This window comes from Podarcis vaucheri (assembly GCF_965113315.1).
Source record: "Podarcis vaucheri genome assembly, chromosome: 7".
In the NCBI taxonomy this organism is placed as follows: domain Eukaryota; kingdom Metazoa; phylum Chordata; class Lepidosauria; order Squamata; family Lacertidae; genus Podarcis; species Podarcis vaucheri.
In genome coordinates, this window is record NC_138765.1 from 176382 (window position 1) to 199368 (window position 22987).

General features: G+C 43.5%; 1 protein-coding gene across 1 annotated transcript; it reads left to right on the top strand.

Annotated features, from left to right (window-relative positions):
• Positions 1-904: 904 nt before the first annotated feature.
• LOC309537624 (vomeronasal type-2 receptor 116-like) lies at positions 905-21997 on the top strand (the record flags this gene model as incomplete). Its single annotated transcript, XM_082232514.1, has 9 exons — positions 905-989; positions 2712-3572; positions 5040-5267; positions 7281-7407; positions 9019-9076; positions 13078-13369; positions 18555-18681; positions 20293-20915; positions 21851-21997. Exons 1-9 carry the CDS (start codon positions 972-974, stop codon positions 21995-21997), a joined length of 2481 nt encoding a protein of 826 aa, XP_082088640.1. The 5' UTR covers positions 905-971.
• Between the last annotated feature and the right edge of the window lie 990 nt (positions 21998-22987).

Genomic DNA, 22987 nt, shown 5'->3' on the forward strand with positions numbered 1-22987 from the left:
TTGTCAGCGGAGAGTTGGCAAAAGGGTCTAATTCTATATTACTTCTCTTCTTAGAGTTTCCTTTTAAAATATTAGAAAGCACATCATCCCTGAAACACAGTCCTAAACTGGAACCGAGGAAGGAAATAATGATCAAATGGGGGGGGGGACCTGGGAAAGTGTGTGCCCATAGTGGCATGAGAAAAGTTAGAATAGAGGAATCACATAGGTTCTCTCTATGCGCGAATTTAAGGGGAAATTGTGCTAAGTTAATGGTGCAATGAATTAAAACAATAATAAATAGAATAAATAGGAATTAAAGTGATTTTGGGAAATGCCAGTAAAAGGATGAAAATTGTAATCATGTGGCTCATTAGCAAGATGAATAATGAAAGAAAATGGGAGAAAGGTTAGGTATATAAAACTCAGGGAGAAAAGGCAGGTTATACATTTAATAACTAATAATGAATAAACATACTGATCCATGAGAAATAAGATTAAAACTAAACAAAATATTTTATGTACATTGTGGAAAACATGTAAAGAAAATCTTACTTTTATACTCAGTTGATTGGCAAAGGGAATGACTCAACTGAGGTTCAAACTGCAAGTCAATCTTGGAAACAAGCAGATGAGAGAAGAAGAGTATGGATGTCCTTTGGTTGCTTCTGTTACTGTTGTTTGTCAACAGCTATAACATCTGTAGTTTCCATGACAGTTCGGTGCCAAAGAACTACCAGCACGTCCTGGCCTTGGCATTTGCTGTCCAAGAGATCAATGAAAACCCCGACATTTTATCCAACGTCTCTCTGGGATTTCACATCCTCAACAGCTACTACACTGCCAGGACGACCTATAAGGCTAGCCTCAGCCTCTTTTCTGCACAACGGAGGTTTGTCCCCAACTTCCAGAGTCACAACCAGAAGAAAGTGATAGCTCTGATCGGAGGATGCATCTCCGAAATCTCTGCGAATGTGGCCGTCATTTCAGCAATGTACAAGACTCCACAGGTAAGCCTGTTCCTGAGAGTATAGAGAGAACACATCATGGTGGGATCATCATGATTTCAGAAAGATTTCCTGTCATCCTTTGCATAAATGCAGGTTTAATTATACTGCTATCAGGTTTATCGACAGTTCCTTGGCAAACTGTGAGGATCAACAAGTTTTAAGCAGGGCTTTGTTCTTTCCTGGATCCTGTTCAACCTTTTCATCCATGACTTTGATCTCTAGTTGGGAGCTGTATGCTGTGAATGTTGTCTGACATAGACAATGGGGCGACATCCTCAGAGGGAAAGATGTGGGGCCTGTAGAGGAGATCAGAAGCACCGAGGATCTGGAGGAAACAGTCCTGTCCCAAGGCCACCTGAAGTGCCTTTTAACATGTAGGACTCTCCTGATCTCCCTCATAGCCTCTCTCACAATCTGAAAGTCCTGCTTTCATCCCGGATGGTGACAAAATGTGTTAAAAGTGAGAAGAAGAGGGAGCTGGGATCAAGCTTGCATGTTCGCACACGAAGCAATCTGACACCTTACTTGCATGAGCCCGAACGTGTACTCTGTGGTCTACCTGGCATATTTAGGTGATGATTTGTTAATATCCTGTGTCCTTCATTGGCATTAAACAACGGATTTACAGAATGCGCACAAAAAGACCCTTTTCTTTATTTGTTTCTCAATTATTATCTATAATCAACAAAACTCCCAAAGATTTACTTCACATCATAATATCATGCAAGTAAATGAAGATTAACATAAAATTAACCCATACCCTATAAAAATTGAAAAGTTAATCGAATTTGCTTAGCAGGAGATAATTATTTTCTTGGCCAGTTGGATGGGCAGGGTATAAATAATAAAATTGTTGTTGTTGTTGTTGTTGTTAGCCACTAGTTTCCCTACAATTCATTTATATATTTACTTGCCATTTGCACTCTTAAATAAAATGTTGCCGTTTGCATTTTAGTCAAATCTGAATCTTTATTAAGCATTCTTTCTAGGGACAGAACAAAGTAAATGGAAATTTTGAGCCAATGACATTCTTGTAGCTTTTAACAATTAGGATGTAAATTCTTTATGTTTTCTGGGTGATTCACATTAAAGTCCAACTCAGTGACAGCATTTTTGAGTTAGTGCTCAACATTTTCAGCTTAATAGGCTGAAGGTTGGCAGTAGAGTCAAGATCACTGTTGATATACCAGCTGCGAGCAGTGGCGGACTTGGGTAATTTGGTGTGTGTCCCCCCCCAGGTTGGTAAGGAGAAGTCAAGCTTTAGGAAGGAGGAATAAGGGCTCTGGGAGGGTCCTGGAGCCCACCCACCTCCTCCCCAAAGCAGGGAAAGCAGGGAAGGAGGATGGGGACTCTAGGACCCTGACAAAATCTTTAAAATGGCGCCACCTTTTCTCAGCACCCACTGCTCACAAAACCCTAAATCCAGCCCTGGATCCACCACTTTGACATGATTCTGGATTCCTGTAAGATCCTCTGTTACAGATGAAGGCAGCATATGACCGACCTGAAGCAACACATTTAAATACTTCATAGCAGAGACCCCCTTTTCTACACTCCCAGAAATAAGCACTAGCATTGGGAGTAAGAGTACTTAAACCTAGCAATGCAATTACTTGCCGATGGTGTTATTCTGATATTCCACAGATAAAATGGCATACAAGTCAACTGGAATAGAATCATTGAACATTCTCGTTTGAGTAATATTTATGCATTTTATTTCAGCTCACTTATGGATCATTTTTGCCAATACAACATGCCAACACTTTATACCCCTTTTTGTACCAAATGGTCCCAAATGAAGCCCAACAGCACATCGGGGTTGTGCAGTTACTCAAACATTTTGGATGGACATGGATTGGGCTTGGTGCTGTGGATGATGACAAAGGGGACCAGTTTTTGCAGACAATGGCCCCAATGCTTGATGAAAATGGCATCTGTTATGCCTTCACCATAAGAATACCAAAATGGAATTATGTGGATGAGATTATAGAATATGTTTCACAACGTATAGAATACTATTTAACTGTCTTCAAGGAGGAAGCCAATGTGTTTTTTGTATATGGAGAACCTCCATCCTTTCAGGCTTTGAGAATGTTGTTCTTTGCAGCACCATTCATGGAATTGCCACCTCTTGGAAAAGTCTGGATTGTTACATCTCACTGGGATTTTGCATCACACTGTATGCAAAAGAATTGGGATTTACAAACCTTCCATGGTGCCATATCTTTCACAGTTCACTCAAATCAGCCTGAGGGTTTCCAAAAGTTCCTTCAGATGGTAAGACCTTTGTGGTTCAAAAGAGATGGCTTTATTCAAGACTTCTGGGAACAGGCTTTTGACTGTTTGCTAACAACGTCCAAGGAGTGGGAAGGAGAGGAGAATAAAACCTGCACTGGGGAAGAGAATCTGGAGAGTCTTCCTGGAGGTTTGTTTGAAATGAAAATGACTGGCCACAGCTACAATGTCTACAATGCTATCTATGCTGTGGCACATGCTCTGAATGCTATATTCCAGTTCAAATCCATGCATAGAAGATTGAAAGAAGGACAAAAAACGGCATTTCAGAATGTGGAACCATGGCAGGTAATAAAATTAAAGAAACTTAAATTGAGATTTACTATAACTATGTTTAAGGTGTGGATACCCAGAGCGGTACTGTTAGCCCCAGAGCCATCACCCCTCCAGTTCCCTTCATGATCTCATGCAGCCTGTTCTTGTTGTAAAAGATGGGATGATACCTGAATTGGAAACCAAGTTATAAAGGCCAGTGTGATCAATGTGGGAACAGTTTATAATCTTAGGTGCAGAGTGTGCTAGAGGCATGGTCTCACAAATCTATAGAAAGCTTGTTGAACACAAAGTTGGTAGCAAACTGAGTTTTACGTTGACCTGGGAGCAGGACCCTGGGGGTGCTATCGATGAGGCATGTGGGAGCAGTTTTCTTTTGGTTTCTTTTTGCAAATTCACTTGGATAAGCAATGGCAGCCTAGTGAATTGTTTGTAATTCATAATCTCCCACCCATGTGGAGGCAGGGAAAGGAAGAGAAAAATCAAATGATCCCATATCATGTACAATTCAAGAGTAGGCCATTGGATGAAGCCCCCACCTATGCGAGGTGTGGGGAACGCCCAGCTCTCCATGTGTTGCTGAATTGCAACTCAATCAATTGCGGCTTATAGAATCATAGAATCATAGAGTTGGAAGAGACCACAAGGGCCATTGAGTCCAACCCCCTGCCAAGCAGGAAACACCATCAGAGCACTCCTGACATATGGTTGTCAAGCCTCTGCTTAAAGACCTCCAAAGGAGGAGACTCCACCACACTCCTTGGCAGCAAATTCCACTGTCAAACAGCTCTTACTGTCAGGAAGCTCTTCCTAATGTTTAGGTGGAATCTTCTTTCTTGTAGTTTGGATCCATTGCTCCGTGTCCGCTTCTCTGGAGCAGCAGAAAACAACCTTTCTCCCTCCTCTATGTGACATCCTTTTATATATTTGAACATGGCTATCATATCACCCCTTAACCTCCTCTTCTCCAGGCTAAACATGCCCAGCTCCTTTAGCCGTTCCTCATAAGGCATCGTTTCCAGGCCTTGGACCATTTTGGTTGCCCTCCTCTGGACACGTTCCAGTTTGTCAGTGTCCTTCTTGAACTGTGGTGCCCAGAATACAGTGGCACTATTACTTCCCTTGATCTAGATGCTATACTCCTATTGATGCAGCCCAGAATTGCATTGGCTTTTTTAGCTGCCGCGTCACACTGTTGGCTCATGTCAAGTTTGTGGTCAACCAAGACTCCTAGATCCTTTTCACATGTACTGCTCTCAAGCCAGGTGTCACCCATCTTGTATTTGTACCTCTCATTTTTTTTGCCCAAGTGCAATACTTTACATTTCTCCCTGTTAAAATTCATCTTGTTTGTTTTTGCCCAGTTCTCTAATCTGTCAAGGTCGTTTTGAAGTGTGATCCTGTCCTGCACTAGAAGTTCTAGTGCAACAACATATGTCCCTTTGTGAAATGGCTGCCCTTTTTTCTTCTCCTTCAATCCAGGTCCATCATTTTCTACGGAGCATCGTTTTCAATAACAGTGCTGGAGATCGTGTGCACTTCAATGAAAATGCAGAATTAGTTGTAGGTTTCGATGTAACAAACTGGAGGATTTACCCCAATGGTTCAGTGATTAGAGCCAAAGTGGGAAAACTGAACCCTCAGGCTCCTTTCGGCAGGGAGTTAACCATTCATGATGATCAGATTGTGTGGCATAAAAGCTTTAATCAGGTGAGACATAGCTGTGTGAGAGATCAGATATTGCCATGAAAATCAACCTTGGGTCCCAAAGGTTGTTGGACTACAACTCCCATCATCATCAGGCGGGTTAGCCAATAATCAAGGAGGATGGGAAGTGTAATAAAATGCACCGATATCTGGGAGCTGAATCCTGAAGGACAGGTATTGAGATCGGCTTCAAAAATTTTGAAAATTTATTATTGTGTTCCAGATTTAATTTTGGTAAAATCCCACATAATCTTTTCTTTAATTGCTTGATTTCTGGTGTGGGGTAGCCAGAGAGAATGTCCATTTGCTGGATATTTTCATATTCTGGGCATGATGCTAGTAATCCATTTTCCATATTCACTCATGGCCATGCTGAAGTCTATCTCCTTATTAACAAAGCCAGTTAAACCAGGAGCTCAGAATCTTTTTCAGTCCTTTGCCCCCATTCTCTTTGGGGAAACCATCCAGGGATCATATGCCAGTGGTGGGTGGGGAAGAGGGAAGTGACTGCGCCCAAAGAGGGTGAAATAGCAGGCATGACTCTGGCCTGTGTTGAATAGGCTACATTCCAACAATTCCAAACACAGAGGCTTCTGGATACATCCCAGTAGTTCTCTCTGTTCTCCACAGAGGCAAGCAAGATGGATGATCACTGGGCCACATTCTAGCCAAGCAGAAGAGCTTGAGGAGGCGCAGAGCAGGGCTGGTGGGGGGAACATGGGAAGCATGACTTGGGATGAAACCTGAGGCATGAAGAGAAGCACCTACATGGCCTCATCCCCCCGGCTCCCATCCTGGCATTTTCTCCCCAGGAATGATTATTATTATTTGTGACATTTCTATACTGCCCTTCCTTTGTAACACCAAAGTAACAAGCAAAAACAATACCCCCCCTGGCCCAACCCAACCCAAAGTGAGTAAGATACAGAGGAAGCACAACCTTAATCTGCCCATCTTAAATTCTCATTAGGTGTCAATAAAAGATATTTGCTAAGCTTTGGGCCTTATCAATTCAGATGCATTTGTTCTATTTAAACTCTCTCTGGACAGAAGCAACATGGTTCGATGAGGAATATTTCCCTGCTACCAAAAATATTTTTATTGTTGTAAAAAATCAAAATCCTACCCCTTTCCTCAGTTTCCCCTAGTATAGATGCAAAAAGTGGACTGACTGCTTTGGCAGGTAGGATTGCTCCTCTGCACCATCTCCATCAGATCAAGGGGCCTCTGGGTGCCAAAGTATCTGAGCCCCACAGATCCACCAAGGGATTCTGTTCAGGGATGCTGAGGGGTGGTCAGAAAGGCTATATCTGTCCACAGCCCAGATGATGTGAGGGCCCATGACTTCCTGGCTGTCTCTCATGGTTCTGGGCTCACAGCTGCCAGGCTCCATGAGCATCTGCTATCTATAGGCCATTGGCTCCTTAACCGGCTATGAAGACAAGGGCAGGAATACTGGAGAATAATGTGATGGAGAGAGGCTGGCAGTCCTTCACATCTCACTCTGGGGTGGCATTTGTTCAGTGCACAGGTGGCAGCTGAGCTACGACATTGGAAAGAGGCAGAGAATATGATTCGCCTCCATAAACCTCTCTGCAATGCTTTATTCAGATCAGCCCAGGCTTCCTTCTGAAGCCAGCTAGGACTCCACATCCTTGGGACTCAGCATGCCACTATCTTTCATTCTTAGGGCAAGCCAGCCCTCTTCAGGCGTTCCCTCCTCACACAAGTGGGGTGATCTGACAGGGGGAGATGTTGACTGTCGCCTCTCCATCAGGACCATCCCTGTCTCCCTCCGGGTGTTGAGCTCTGAATGCAGGGTCCTAAAACTGTTCTGAAAATGGCTAAATGTAGAGGAGACTCCCTGCTACAGATATCCAGCCCTCAACATGTGGAGGAAAGCTGGAACAGCTGACTGCTCCATGCTCACTATTCTCAGCACATAATCCTAATCATGCAACATTCGAATGATGGATAATATGCTCTTGCTAATCTTCCTTTCATCTTTTGGTGCAGATGCTGCCTGTTTCTCTTTGCAATGACAACTGCTATCCTGGCTACAGCAGGAAAAAGAAGGAGGGAGAGAAATTCTGCTGCTATGATTGTGTTCCATGTCCAGAAGGGACCATCTCTAACCAGAAGGGTAGGAGCAATACTTTTTTTCTAGAAAAATAGGTGACGCTACTCAACATGAACACATTTAACAAATTATACTTGGCAAGTATTGGTTACCCCAATAAATCATAGGAAAATCCAGGAAGAGAAATTATGATGCTAGTTCCCACCTTCCATGGTCATGGGTCTGGGGTGTGTAGGTCTTCTTTTAAGCCCATTAAATATTTCTACCATTTCCTTCAGTCTCCCTGGTTGCTCTCAATTCCTTATTTGAAAAGATCTTTTGTCATGACATCTTCTCCTGGCTTTGAATGCTAAGTGCTTGGAAATGTTAACAGGCTGTATGTTAAAAACAAGTTCTTCCTTTTACCTTGAGAAATGTATTTCTGGTTTCTTTGGAAGTAAAAATATTTCAATCAAATGAACAGCTGCCAGGTGAATCATGGGGTATCTCAAATAAAGCTCAGCTGAGGGTATCATGGGTATTCAGGAAGCATGGGTATGTGGGAAAGGTTGTAGAATAAAGGAAAGCACATCTAAAAACCCCAGCAACCAGAAAAATAAATATGTGCCACAAAAGTCCTGCACAACACTCAGAGAAATTTCACCAAACTTTCCTTTCTCCTTTGGAATAAAGTTAAATGTGTGGAAACTTTCCACAACAGGAACAGTCACAACAAAACAACAACAAAACAACAACAACAACAACAACAACAACAACAACAACAACAACAATGGAGTATTGGAATAAGACAACAGACTAGTGCATTCATGGTGTTCAATGAGAGCAGAATTTACTATTTCATGGAAACACTGATCTAGTAGACCAGTTCAGCATCATCGAGACTTTCTCACTGAAATCATGAGTGTCCTTTGGTTGGTCAAAGAACGGCATGAACACAAAAAGCACTTTCATTTCTTTTAAAAATAAGATCTTATCAAGGCTTTTCCACAATACAACAAGTCAAAAGAAGCCACTCTACATGAAAACAGAGCTAGAACTAGAATGCCGAGTCCTCCCTCCAAAGCTGCTCTTGACTCTGGTCTCACTCAGGAAGTGGGGGCCCTTCTAGCTCTCACCTGGAAGCTTTGGTCTTCCCAGTCCCTCACCTTGGGAGGTTTTCCCTTCCCTGCCTCTCTCTCAGGGTCCTCCCACCAACTATTTGCCCCCCATGTGTGCACAATCCCCTAACAACAGCCCAGAGCAAAGGAAACCCAAAGAAAGTGTTAAATGTTTGGAAAAAGTCAGAAGCCCAAGGCAGTATAAGTTCCTCAACTATGTTTATTTAACATTTGTCAATGACAACAGCTCACTCACAGGAAAACAAAAACCAAACTGACTGGACAACACAAAAATAGCGCCCAGCATGAACTGACTTTTGACAGTTGACAGTTGAAAGTGCATGTGTTTACATGCCATTAGATCGTTCGTCTACCAACGCTTATACGATTGGTTAGAACGCGCCTTCTAACATAAAATGTGTTACACCCAATACATAACAGAAAGCAAAAGAAAGGGGAAAGGGAGAGGGAGGAGAGGAATTTCACTGCCTGCCTTAACTGATTCTTTCAGGAGATGTACATATGTCATCATCTTGACATTTTTAATTGTTCCATCTTCTCCCCCTCCACCCTCCAGATATGGATGCCTGTGTCAAGTGCGCAGAAGAAAACTACCCAAACCAGGACCAAACAGGGTGTGTTCCAAGGGGGCTGAGCTACCTCTCCTACCAAGAAAAGTTAGGGCTCAGCTTAGCTGTCTCCGCTCTGGCTTTCTCCCTGATCACCACCTTCGTGCTGGCGACTTTTGTGAAGCACAGGGACACGCCCATCGTCAAAGCCAACAACCGCAGCCTCACCTACCTCCTCCTCCTCTCCCTCCTCCTCTGCTTCCTCTGCTCCTTGCTCTTCATTGGTCAGCCTGGAAAAGGGACCTGCCTCTTCCGACAAGTGACTTTCAGCATCGTCTTCTCGGTGGCCCTTTCCAGTATTCTGGCCAAAACCATCACCGTGGTTCTAGCATTCATGGCAACCAAGCCCGGATCCAGAATGAGGAGATGGGTGGGGAAGGGGCTGGCCAATTGCGTGGTCCTTTCCTGCTCTTTCCTTCAAGCTGGCCTTTGCACCCTTTGGCTAAGTGCTTCCCCTCCATTCCCAGATACAGACATGCAGTCACTGAAGAGTGAGATCATCCTGGAGTGCAATGAGGGTTCAGCTGCCATGTTCTACTGTGCTTTGGGCTACATGGGTTTTCTGGCCATTGTGAGTTTCCTTATGGCTTTCCTGGCCAGAAAGTTACCCGACAGTTTTAACGAGGCCAAATTCATCACGTTTAGCATGTTGGTGTTCTGCAGTGTTTGGCTGACCTTTGTTCCCACCTACCTGAGCACCAAAGGCAAATACATGGTAGCCGTGGAGGTCTTCTCCATCTTGTCCTCCAGTGCTGGGTTACTGGGTTGCATCTTTTTCCCTAAATGCTACATCATTGTGCTGAGGTCTGACCTGAACAACAAGGAAAGCCTAATAAGGGGAAGAAAATAAATAATGGGCATATCCTTCACTGACCTTAAATGGAGAAATGTCATGATCTTTGATAAATTTGTGTCTCGTCTCTTTTCCTCTGTGTTGTATTCATATTTCTTGGCCCACCCAGACATCTTGATGATTTATGCTCATCATGTCCACAAAATATTTCAGGTGGTCATAGCTTCACTTCCAATCAGTGCATATCACATAATTTCCTGCAACCTATTATTCCATAAATGTTTTGGTATATTTGTGTCCTGTTTTGCTTGCGCTACTGCAATAATTTGGTTGCACAGGCGAAGTATCCCAGAACACACTGAAGCAGAATAGAGATACAAATAATACACTATTACAGAACGTGTTACAAAATACCCCTACAATAAAACACCAATCTGGATGGCTTCCTTTTTTCATCATCATCATCATCATCATCATCACGATCATCATATATGCCTTCCATCTGACTAGGTTGTCCCAGCCATACTGGGCAGCTCCCATGAAATTTTTTTAAAATACAATGAAACATCAACCATAAAAATTTCCCTGAACATGGCAGCTTTCAAATGTCTTCTAAAAGTCAAATAGTTGTTGATCTCGTTGACATCCGATGGGAGGGCGTTCCACAGAGAGGGCACCACTGCCAAGAAGGCCTGGTTCCCTGTAACCTCAATTCTTGCAGTCAGAGACCCATCAGAAGGCCTTTGGAGGTGGACCTCAGTGTCCAGGCTGGATGATGCTGTCTCCACAGATGACTGCAGAGCAAGAGTTTTCTTGTTCCCTCAGCATATGCAGGCTCTCCTATGACCTCCCAGGGGATTTGGAGTAGCAAAGTTGAGAAAGAATCTAGACTGAAAAACGAATAGAGCCATCACTTGTCACTATATTGAGTTTTGTAGGTCCTGAAGATATTTTTTAAAATCCCGTTGATAAAGCCCTTTCCAGACATATGGTCAAAATATAGATTCGAAGATGCTTCGGCCCCAGACCTTTTGACCCCCATTTTTATTACATCATTTATATTTCTAATACTGCAGAAATGAATTCTTTTGACCATAAGATATTATAGGCAAACAATATTAGAACAGATTTCTTAAAGGAGATGTTCCCATCCTCGTGATGAAACTGGGCTTCAAATTTCCCCATTGAATTGAACCTCAGATTTCCCCAGATCGTGATTCTACCTTAAAATCTGGGCTTTCACATTATAGCAAAAATGAAGACTTGTTGGGCAATGCCTAATATCAGGGAGGTGTAGTTAAATTTACTCTAACTTGAGCAGAGGCAGCTTGGACCTACTGAGCTACGTGTCACATATTCCTAACTACTCTTCAAAAGAGAGAATATGAGTTGTAGGACTCCAGGGAGGCAAAGTGGGTGGACTCCTCACAGGTTCAAAAAAAAAAAAAAGCAACTTCAAAAACAAGGGGCACCCTGGGGAATAGGTAGTCACCCCTATCATTACCAGAATTGCTGGTTTCCATCCGACTGACAACAAAAAGTGCTTCCAGGGATCTTTAGCACATCAACCATCAGTTTCTGAAAGAAGTTACAAAAGCCTCATATTATTTTAGAGCAAGAGATAGGCAAGAGTCTGTATAATTCATTAATCATCATTCCCGCTTCATATTTCTCTTTGGCTGCTGTACCTTCCACTTCCCAGATTTTATTTGAAATCCTGTTTTGGCATTATTTCTGCTCCTTTGCACAAACTGATTTGCAAAGTTTCACCCTTTCTGCCTGCTATTACATCAGGGCATTGATAACTTTAGCTGTGTAAGGTATTTTCCCTTTTTTAAAAGTAATTACCACTCACCCCTTAAGAATAAAGTCAACAGAAAAATGATTTGATCCAGATTATTTTCATGAAAGCTAGCTCCAGCTGAAATCAGTCCTGATCAAAGCCACATACAATTCTGCAGAGGGAAACATGGGGAGCTGCTTTTCATTGGAAGACTCTTTCCACAGAAGGATCCTGCTGGTTGTGATGTTGCTGCTTGTGCTGCTGTGTCACAGTGTTTGCCAGGCACATTCCATGAATTGCAGCATACGTGACGATCCCCTCCCTATTCCTCATGAGTTTTACCTGCCGGGAGACCTGGTCATCAGTGAAATTGTTTCTCAGGTCTTCTTGCTCTACAATCTCCTCTCTTTCATGGAACAGCCGACACAGATTGTGATTGATGAGCCAATGTAAGTCTCTCTCTCTCTCTCTCTCTCTCTCTCTCTCTCTCTCTCTCTCTCTCTCATAAACACACACACACACACACAAACACACTCTTGTTGCAAAGTATGTTCAGAATATAATTACTGGGAATATGTCTTTAAGGAAAAGGTTCATTTTTGGAGTGAAAAAAGTTTCGTGTCAGAGGCTTGTTCATATCTATTTAGCCTTCCGCATTATACTGTTAGCACAAAGCATTAGTGAGTTTTCTCACACAAGTGTCATTGAAGTGTAAGGATCTTCAGTACTTCCATTGAGCTTTTCTGACTTGGTGGAGGAATTTGCATGTATTTGTTTTTCTCCAAACTACTCCTTCTTACTCTTTGTTCCCTACCATCCTTGGCCTCTGTATCCCATCCCATTGTCTTTCAGTCACCTGGTATTTTAAATTTTCATTTCATATTATTTTGGTCTAGGCATGCCACCATATTCCATCCTTCCTCGTCATTTCATCCTGCCCTTCCTTCAGCCTACTCCAGATTTCATGTGACCAGTTCCACTCAGTTGCTGCAACTATAAATATATTGAACCCACAATCAAATCTGATGAGAGTATGCATATGAGAGGAGCATTTGAAATATTCTCTTGATATGCCTCTTCTGGTACATTTAGATAGGTAGAGGTAATATATTAGGGGGGGTGCGTGTAATTTTTAAATTGGTCATAAGACATATTGTATTACACTTTTTGCAAATATATATAGACTAAGAAGAGGCTTCCAGTTGTACCTCTCACTTGCTGTCTTCTCTGATTTCATCACTAAGTGGGAGACGCTCTTCAGTTACCTTGCTATATCCAGATAATAAATAATCCCTTCTTACTTATTTGACGCAATTTCATCTTATTTATTCTTTGATTGTAACAACTGAAAGAAGAGCTGAGAGATGAAGAGGACACACATATTTTTCCTGCTTCTCTCAGTATTTGTGTCATCTACTACTTTTATTACAGTTCAGTGCCAAAGAACTACCAGCACATCCTGGCCTTAGCATTTGCTGTCAAAGAGATCAATGAAAATCCCAACATTTTATCGAATCTCTCTCTGGGATTTCACACCCTCAATAGCTACTACACTGCAAAGACGACCTACAAGGCCACCCTCAGCCTCTTTTCTGCACAGCGTCGCTTTGTCCCCAACTTCAAGTGTCACAACCACAACAACCTGGTAGCTCTCATTGGAGGGTGTATCTCTGAAATCTCTGCCAACGTGGCCGTCATTTCAGCCATCTACAAGACTCCACAGGTAAGTTGTGTGCATGCAAGTACAGGTAATTCAGAGTTGTGGCACAATATCATGATTTCAAAAACATGGCCTGCGATATTTTGGATAGCCAACTGGTTAAATGCAGTCCAAGTGATAATACTACCAGGTTTATTCACAGCTCTTTGTAAACAGGGCTGATCTTGGAGATGAATCAGACTTGAGATAAATTTGCAGTGAAGTGGCTCAGGGCTTTGTCACTCTCTAGATACGGTTCAAGATTTTTATCCATGATTTACTCCAGAGCTCAGGATGCTGTGGGACACAGAGGCTGGGGAGAAGTCTTCTGAGGGAAAGATGTGGGGCCCTGTAGAGAAACCCAGGACAACCAAGGATCTGGAGGAATCAGCAATGGTCCTAAAGTCACCTCAAGTCCCTCTTCACATCAATGACTCACTTGGCCCACTAATCACCTCCTTCCCAATATTAAAGCCTTGTCTTAGTCCCCGATTTCCCCCTTTGTCTCATGGACCTAAAGTCGGATAGTGGCAGCTAGAAATTTTGCACTTCAGGGCATGCGCGAGCAGCGAAACCCGGAAGTAACCCTTTCAGATACTTCCGGGTTGCCGCGGGACATAACCTGAAAGAACGTAACATGAAGCAAACGTAACATGAGGTATGACTGTATAAACCTCTGGGGGTCACATGACATGACAGTGGCTAAATGGTTTGGTGGCAAAACAGAGAAGACCACATGAAGAATACTTGTGCATTTTATTTCAGCTCACTTATGGATCATTTTTGCCAATACAACATGCCAACACTTTATTCCCCTTTTTGTACCAGATGGTCCCAAATGAAGCCCAACAGCACATCGGGGTTGTGCAGTTACTCAAACATTTTGGATGGACATGGATTGGGCTCTGGGCTGTGGATGATGACAAAGGGGACCAGTTTTTGCAGACAATGGCCCCAATGCTTGATGAAAACGGCATCTGTTATGCCTTCATCATGAGAATACCAAAATGGAATTATGTGGATGAGATGATAAAATACGTTTTACAACGTGTAGAATACTATTCAATTGTCTTCAGGGAGAAAGCCAGTGTGTTTTTTGTGTATGGAGAACCTCCATCCTTTCAGGTTTTGAGAATGTTGTTTTTTGTAGCACCATTCATAGAATTGCCACCTCTTGGAAAAGTCTGGATTGTTACATCTCACTGGGATTTTGCATCACACTCTATTCAAAAGAACTGGGATTTACAAACCTTCCATGGTTCCATATCTTTCACAGTTCACTCAAATCAACCTGAGGGTTTCCAAAAGTTCCTTCAGATGGTAAGACCTTTGTGGTTCAAAAGAGATGGCTTTATTCAAGACTTCTGGGAACAGGCTTTTGACTGTTTGCTAACAACGTCCAAGGAGTGGGAAGGAGAGGAGAATAAAACCTGCACTGGGGAAGAGAATCTGGAGAGTCTTCCTGGAGGTTTGTTTGAAATGAAAATGACTGGCCACAGCTACAATGTCTACAATGCTATCTATGCTGTGGCACATGCTCTGAATGCTATATTCAAATTCAAATCCATGCATAGAAGATTGGAAGAAGGACGAAAAATAGCATTTAAGAATATGGAACCATGGCAGGTAATTAAGTCACAACACAGTTTTTTAAAGGTTGGTTTACATTTGATCCAGAAATAAAGGTAAGGAAGAAAATCAAGTTATTCACTTACAGGGTGAATAATGGTCTTTAAAATTATAGTGTTGTGCAAATCAACATTTTTAGTTGAAGCCCTTCCTGTCTAGCCTTTCCCACAACAATAAGCCAAAAGGCAAAGGAATTTGACAACCATTCTTTTTTTCCATTACGAATGTTCATAAAAATGAAGTTGCTGTTGTACAGACATTAGTGGCAAGCAGGCTGCAGCAGGGGGCCTTCCTCCCATTCTGTGCTTCCTTTGAAGACTGGTCTAGTTGTGGGTGAAAAGGGGAGAGGTGGTGCAGTGCCCAGAAAGGATTCCTAAGAGAGGCGTCACAGCCAAATCCCCACTGTATTGCTGTGCAAACGATTAAGCTCTGCTGCAAGAAGGCTTAAGACATCAGTGAAGTCTGGGTGTGGTTCAGCTGAGGCAGGATGAGACCCTGATGTACATCCAGTTGAGAGTAGGATGAGGAAGGTAAACTGGGATAGCCAGGCTGTACCAGCCACGACCCAACTCAGCCAGAGATCCATTGCATCTCAACCCTGTCCATTCTGGGCGATCTTGGTATAGGATTACCTAGATGATGATGCATATTAAATTTCAAACCTAAATTCATTTATTCCAAAAGATGCTTCAAAGTGGTGAACAGACGAAGTTCAATTTAGCATGTGTCATACACTTAAATTGAGATTTACTATAACTATGTTTAAGGTGTGGATACCCAGAGCAGTACTGTTAGCCCCAGAGCCATCACCCCTCCAGTTCCCTTCATGATCTCATGCAGCCTGTTCTTGTTGTAAAAGATGGGATTGTCAGAGCTGCCCGAGGTCCCAGCTCACAAAGGACCAGCGCCAGTTTGTTGTTATATACAAAAGTCTTTATTGAAGTTCAGTTTCACCTTCAAAGCCGCAGCGTGCAGCTCTACGTCTGAAACTCTAGACCGCCGAAGCTCCGTCTGAATCTCCTCCCCCCAGACACCAGTTTAAGACTCTAGCCTTGCTCCACCTCTTCCTCTGCTCTTTCCTCCTCTGGGTCCGCCTGTCAGCTGGGGTCTCGCCCTTCCTAGACTCTTCTGATGCTGAGTCCCCTGAGTCTTCCCCCTGCCTCTGGCGGGCTTTAGGACCTGGTTCCCAATCCGGGTTTTCTGCTGTCCCGCGCGCCTGTACATTTGAACTTGGCGCGCGCGCCCAGCCGGCAACCTTCCTCCTGACCGTTACACTGCTCCTGTCACTGCTTCCCCCTTCGGGGAGGCTAGCTGTACTTGACCTCCCCTCCGTTCCCCCACTCTCCGCTGGAGGTGTGGTCAGTCTCGACTCATCTTCTCTCCCTGCTGGAGGAGACGCTGGCCCTGACACCTGGGACTCCTCCCCCCCACCACGCTCTGGTGGGGAAGCTGGCCCTGATCTCCAGCTGCTGCTTTGGGAGTCCCCGCTGGCCCCCCTTGTCCTGACCATCGGCGCCTCCTTCTGGAAATCTTCTGATTTGCTGGAGGAGCTCATGGAATCTCTCGGGTCGCTGTCATACTCCCCTACGCTGCCCTCAGATCCCTCCCCTTCACTCTCCATCTCCTCTCTCCCCTGTGCCTCTGTTCCTGAGCCCCTGACAGGGATGATACCTGAATTGGAAACCAAGTTATAAAGGCCAGTGTGATCAATGTGGGAACAGTTTATAATCTTAGGTGCAGAGTGTGCTAGAGGCATGGTCTCACCAATCTATAGAAAGCTTGTTGAACACAAAGTTGGTAGCAAACTGAGTTTTGCATTGGCCTAGGAGCAGGACCCTGGGGGTGCTATTGATGAGGCATGTGGGAGCAGTTTTCTTTTGGTTTCTTTTTGCAAATCCAATTGGATAAGCAATGGCAGTCTAGTGAATTGTTTGTAATTCATAATCTGCCACCCATGTGGAGGCATGGAAAGGAAAAGAAAAATCAAAGGATCCCATATCATGAACAATTCAAGAGTAGGACATGACAGTCCGATGGACGAAACCCCCGCCTGTGCCAGGTGTGGGAAACACCCAGCTCTCCATGTGTTCCTGAATTGCAACTCAATCAATTGCGGCTTATAGAAGTTCTAGTGCAACAACATATGTCCCTTTGTGAAATGGCTGCCCTTTTTTCTTCTCCTTCAATCCAGGTCCATCATTTTCTACGGAGCATCGTTTTCAATAACAGTGCTGGAGATCGTGTGCACTTCAATGAAAATGCAGAATTAGTTGTAGGTTTCGATGTAACAAACTGGAGGATTTACCCCAATGGTTCAGTGATTAGAGCCAAAGTGGGAAAACTGAACCCTCAGGCTCCTTTCGGCAGGGAGTTAACCATTCATGATGATCAGATTGTGTGGCATAAAAGCTTTAATCAGGTGAGACATAGCTGTGTGAGAGATCAGATATTGCCATGAAAATCTACCTTGGGTCCCAAAGGTTGTTGAACTACAACTCCCATCATCATCAGGCGGGTTAGCCAATAATCAAGGAGGATGGGAAGTGTAATAAAATGCACCAGTATCTGGGAGCTGAAGCCTGAAGGACAGGTATTGAGATCGGCTTCAAAATTTTTGAAAATTCCTTATTGTGTTCCAGATTTAATTTTGGTAAAATCCCACATAATCTTTTCTTTAATTGCTTGATTTCTGGCCTGTGTTGAATAGGCTACATTCCAGGAATTCCAAACACAGAGGCTTCTGGATACATCCCAGTAGTTCTCTCTGTTCTCCACAGAGGCAAGCAAGATGGATGATCGCTGTGCAGGGCCACATTCTAGCCAAGCAGAAGAGCTTGAGGAGACGTAGAGCAGGGCTGGTGGGGGGAACATGGAAAGCATGACTTGGGATGATGTGAGGGCCCATGACTTCCTGGTTGTCTCTCATGGTTCTGGGCTCACAGCTGCCAGGCTCCATGAGCATCTGCTATCTATAGGCCATTGGCTCCTTAACCGGCTATGAAGACAAGGGCAGGAATACTGGAGAATAATGTGATGGAGAGAGGCTGGGCAGTCCTTCACATCTCACTCTGGGGTGGCATTTGTTCAGTGCACAGGTGGCAGCTGAGCTACGAGATTGCAAAGAGGCAGAGAATATGATTCGCCTCCATAAACCTCTCTGCAATGCTTTATTCAGATCAGCCCAGGCTTCCTTCTGAAGCCAGCTAGGACTCCACATCCTTGGGACTCAGCATGCCACTATCTTTCATTCTTAGGGCAGTCCAGCCCTCTTCAGGCGTTCCCTCCTCACACAAGTGGAGTGATCTGACAGGGGGAGATATTGACTGTCGCCTCTCCATCAGGACCATCCCTGTCTCCCTCCGGGTGTTGAGTTCTGAATGCAGGGTCCTAAAACTGTTCTGGAAAAGGATAAATGTAGAGGACACTCCCTGCTACAGATATCCAGCCCTCAACATGTGGAGGAAAGCTGGAACAACTGACTGCTCCATGCTCACTATTCTCAGCACATAATCCTAATCATGCGACATTCGAATGATGGATAATATGCTCTTGCTAATCTTCCTTTCATCTTTTCGTGCAGATGCTGCCAGTTTCTGTGTGCAATGACAACTGCTATCCTGGCTACAGCAGGAAAAAGAAGGAGGGAGAGAAATTCTGCTGCTATGATTGTGTTCCATGTCCAGAAGGGACCATCTCTAACCAGAAGGGTAGGAACAATACTTTTTTCCTAGAAAAATAGGTGACGCTACTCAACATGAACACATTTAACAAATTATACTTGGCAAGTATTGTTTACTCCAATAAATCATAGGAAAATCCAGGAAGAGAAATTATGATGCTAGTTCCCACCTTCCATGGCCATGGGTCTGGGGTGTGTAGGTCTTCTTTTAAGCCCAATAAATATTTCTACCATTTCCTTCAGTCTCCCTGGTTGCTCTCAATTCCTTATTTGAAAAGATCTTTTGTCATGACATCTTCTCCTGGCTTTGAATGCTAAGTGCTTGAAAATGTTAACAGGCTGTATGTTAAAAACAAGTTCTTCCTTTTACCTTGAGAAATGTATTTCTGGTTTCTTTGGAAGTAAAAATATTTCAATCAAATGAACAGCTGCCAGGTGAATCATGGGGTATCTCAAATAAAGCTCAGCTGAGGGTTTCATGGGTATTCAGGAAGCATGGGTATGTGGGAAGGGTTGTAGAATAAAGGAAAGCACATCTAAAAACCCCAGCAACCAGAAAAATAAATGTGTGCAACAAAAGTCCTGCACAACACTCAGAGAAATTTCACCAAACTTTCCTTTCTCCTTTGGAATAAAGTTAAATGTGTGGAAACTTTCCACAACAGGAACAGTCACAACAAAACAACAACAAAACAACAACAACAACAACAACAACAACAACAACAACAACAACAATGGAGTATTGGAATAAGACAACAGACTAGTGCATTCATGGTGTTCAATGAGAGCAGAATTTACTATTTCATGGAAACACTGATCTAGTAGACCAGTTCAGCATCATCGAGACTTTCTCACTGAAATCATGAGTGTCCTTTGGTTGGTCAAAGAACGGCATGAACACAAAAAGCACTTTCATTTCTTTTAAAAATAAGATCTTATCAAGGCTTTTCCACAATACAACAAGTCAAAAGAAGCCACTCTACATGAAAACAGAGCTAGAACTAGAATGCCGAGTCCTCCCTCCAAAGCTGCTCTTGACTCTGGTCTCACTCAGGAAGTGGGGGCCCTTCTAGCTCTCACCTGGAAGCTTTGGTCTTCCCAGTCCCTCACCTTGGGAGGTTTTCCCTTCCCTGCCTCTCTCTCAGGGTCCTCCCACCAACTATTTGCCCCCCATGTGTGCACAATCCCCTAACAACAGCCCAGAGCAAAGGAAACCCAAAGAAAGTGTTAAATGTTTGGAAAAAGTCAGAAGCCCAAGGCAGTATAAGTTCCTCAACTATGTTTATTTAACATTTGTCAATGACAACAGCTCACTCACAGGAAAACAAAAACCAAACTGACTGGACAACACAAAAATAGCGCCCAGCATGAACTGACTTTTGACAGTTGACAGTTGAAAGTGCATGTGTTTACATGCCATTAGATCGTTCGTCTACCAACGCTTATACGATTGGTTAGAACGCGCCTTCTAACATAAAATGTGTTACACCCAATACATAACAGAAAGCAAAAGAAAGGGGAAAGGGAGAGGGAGGAGAGGAATTTCACTGCCTGCCTTAACTGATTCTTTCAGGAGATGTACATATGTCATCATCTTGACATTTTTAATTGTTCCATCTTCTCCCCCTCCACCCTCCAGATATGGATGCCTGTGTCAAGTGCGCAGAAGAAAACTACCCAAACCAGGACCAAACAGGGTGTGTTCCAAGGGGGCTGAGCTACCTCTCCTACCAAGAAAAGTTAGGGCTCAGCTTAGCTGTCTCCGCTCTGGCTTTCTCCCTGATCACCACCTTCGTGCTGGCGACTTTTGTGAAGCACAGGGACACGCCCATCGTCAAAGCCAACAACCGCAGCCTCACCTACCTCCTCCTCCTCTCCCTCCTCCTCTGCTTCCTCTGCTCCTTGCTCTTCATTGGTCAGCCTGGAAAAGGGACCTGCCTCTTCCGACAAGTGACTTTCAGCATCGTCTTCTCGGTGGCCCTTTCCAGTATTCTGGCCAAAACCATCACCGTGGTTCTAGCATTCATGGCAACCAAGCCCGGATCCAGAATGAGGAGATGGGTGGGGAAGGGGCTGGCCAATTGCGTGGTCCTTTCCTGCTCTTTCCTTCAAGCTGGCCTTTGCACCCTTTGGCTAAGTGCTTCCCCTCCATTCCCAGATACAGACATGCAGTCACTGAAGAGTGAGATCATCCTGGAGTGCAATGAGGGTTCAGCTGCCATGTTCTACTGTGCTTTGGGCTACATGGGTTTTCTGGCCATTGTGAGTTTCCTTATGGCTTTCCTGGCCAGAAAGTTACCCGACAGTTTTAACGAGGCCAAATTCATCACGTTTAGCATGTTGGTGTTCTGCAGTGTTTGGCTGACCTTTGTTCCCACCTACCTGAGCACCAAAGGCAAATACATGGTAGCCGTGGAGGTCTTCTCCATCTTGTCCTCCAGTGCTGGGTTACTGGGTTGCATCTTTTTCCCTAAATGCTACATCATTGTGCTGAGGTCTGACCTGAACAACAAGGAAAGCCTAATAAGGGGAAGAAAATAAATAATGGGCATATCCTTCACTGACCTTAAATGGAGAAATGTCATGATCTTTGATAAATTTGTGTCTCGTCTCTTTTCCTCTGTGTTGTATTCATATTTCTTGGCCCACCCAGACATCTTGATGATTTATGCTCATCATGTCCACAAAATATTTCAGGTGGTCATAGCTTCACTTCCAATCAGTGCATATCACATAATTTCCTGCAACCTATTATTCCATAAATGTTTTGGTATATTTGTGTCCTGTTTTGCTTGCGCTACTGCAATAATTTGGTTGCACAGGCGAAGTATCCCAGAACACACTGAAGCAGAATAGAGATACAAATAATACACTATTACAGAACGTGTTACAAAATACCCCTACAATAAAACACCAATCTGGATGGCTTCCTTTTTTCATCATCATCATCATCACGATCATCATATATGCCTTCCATCTGACTAGGTTGTCCCAGCCATACTGGGCAGCTCCCATGTATTTTTTTAAAAATACAATGAAACATCAACCATAAAAAACTTCCCTGAACATGGCAGCTTTCAAATGTCTTCTAAAAGTCAAATAGTTGTTGATCTCGTTGACATCTGATGGGAGGGCGTTCCACAGAGAGGGCACCACTGCCAAGAAGGCCTGGTTCCCTGTAACCTCAATTCTTGCAGTCAGAGACCCATCAGAAGGCCTTTGGAGGTGGACCTCAGTGTCCAGGCTGGATGATGCTGTCTCCACAGATGACTGCAGAGCAAGAGTTTTCTTGTTCCCTCAGCATATGCAGGCTCTCCTATGACCTCCCAGGGGATTTGGAGTAGCAAAGTTGAGAAAGAATCTAGACTGAAAAACGAATAGAGCCATCACTTGTCACTATATTGAGTTTTGTAGGTCCTGAAGATATTTTTTAAAATCCCGTTGATAAAGCCCTTTCCAGACATATGGTCAAAATATAGATTCGAAGATGCTTCGGCCCCAGACCTTTTGACCCCCATTTTTATTACATCATTTATATTTCTAATACTGCAGAAATGAATTCTTTTGACCATAAGATATTATAGGCAAACAATATTAGAACAGATTTCTTAAAGGAGATGTTCCCATCCTCGTGATGAAACTGGGCTTCAAATTTCCCCATTGAATTGAACCTCAGATTTCCCCAGATCGTGATTCTACCTTAAAATCTGGGCTTTCACATTATAGCAAAAATGAAGACTTGTTGGGCAATGCCTAATATCAGGGAGGTGTAGTTAAATTTACTCTAACTTGAGCAGAGGCAGCTTGGACCTACTGAGCTACGTGTCACATATTCCTAACTACTCTTCAAAAGAGAGAATATGAGTTGTAGGACTCCAGGGAGGCAAAGTGGGTGGACTCCTCACAGGTTCAAAAAAAAAAAAAAAGCAACTTCAAAAACAAGGGGCACCCTGGGGAATAGGTAGTCACCCCTATCATTACCAGAATTGCTGGTTTCCATCCGACTGACAACAAAAAGTGCTTCCAGGGATCTTTAGCACATCAACCATCAGTTTCTGAAAGAAGTTACAAAAGCCTCATATTATTTTAGAGCAAGAGATAGGCAAGAGTCTGTATAATTCATTAATCATCATTCCCGCTTCATATTTCTCTTTGGCTGCTGTACCTTCCACTTCCCAGATTTTATTTGAAATCCTGTTTTGGCATTATTTCTGCTCCTTTGCACAAACTGATTTGCAAAGTTTCACCCTTTCTGCCTGCTATTACATCAGGGCATTGATAACTTTAGCTGTGTAAGGTATTTTCCCTTTTTTAAAAGTAATTACCACTCACCC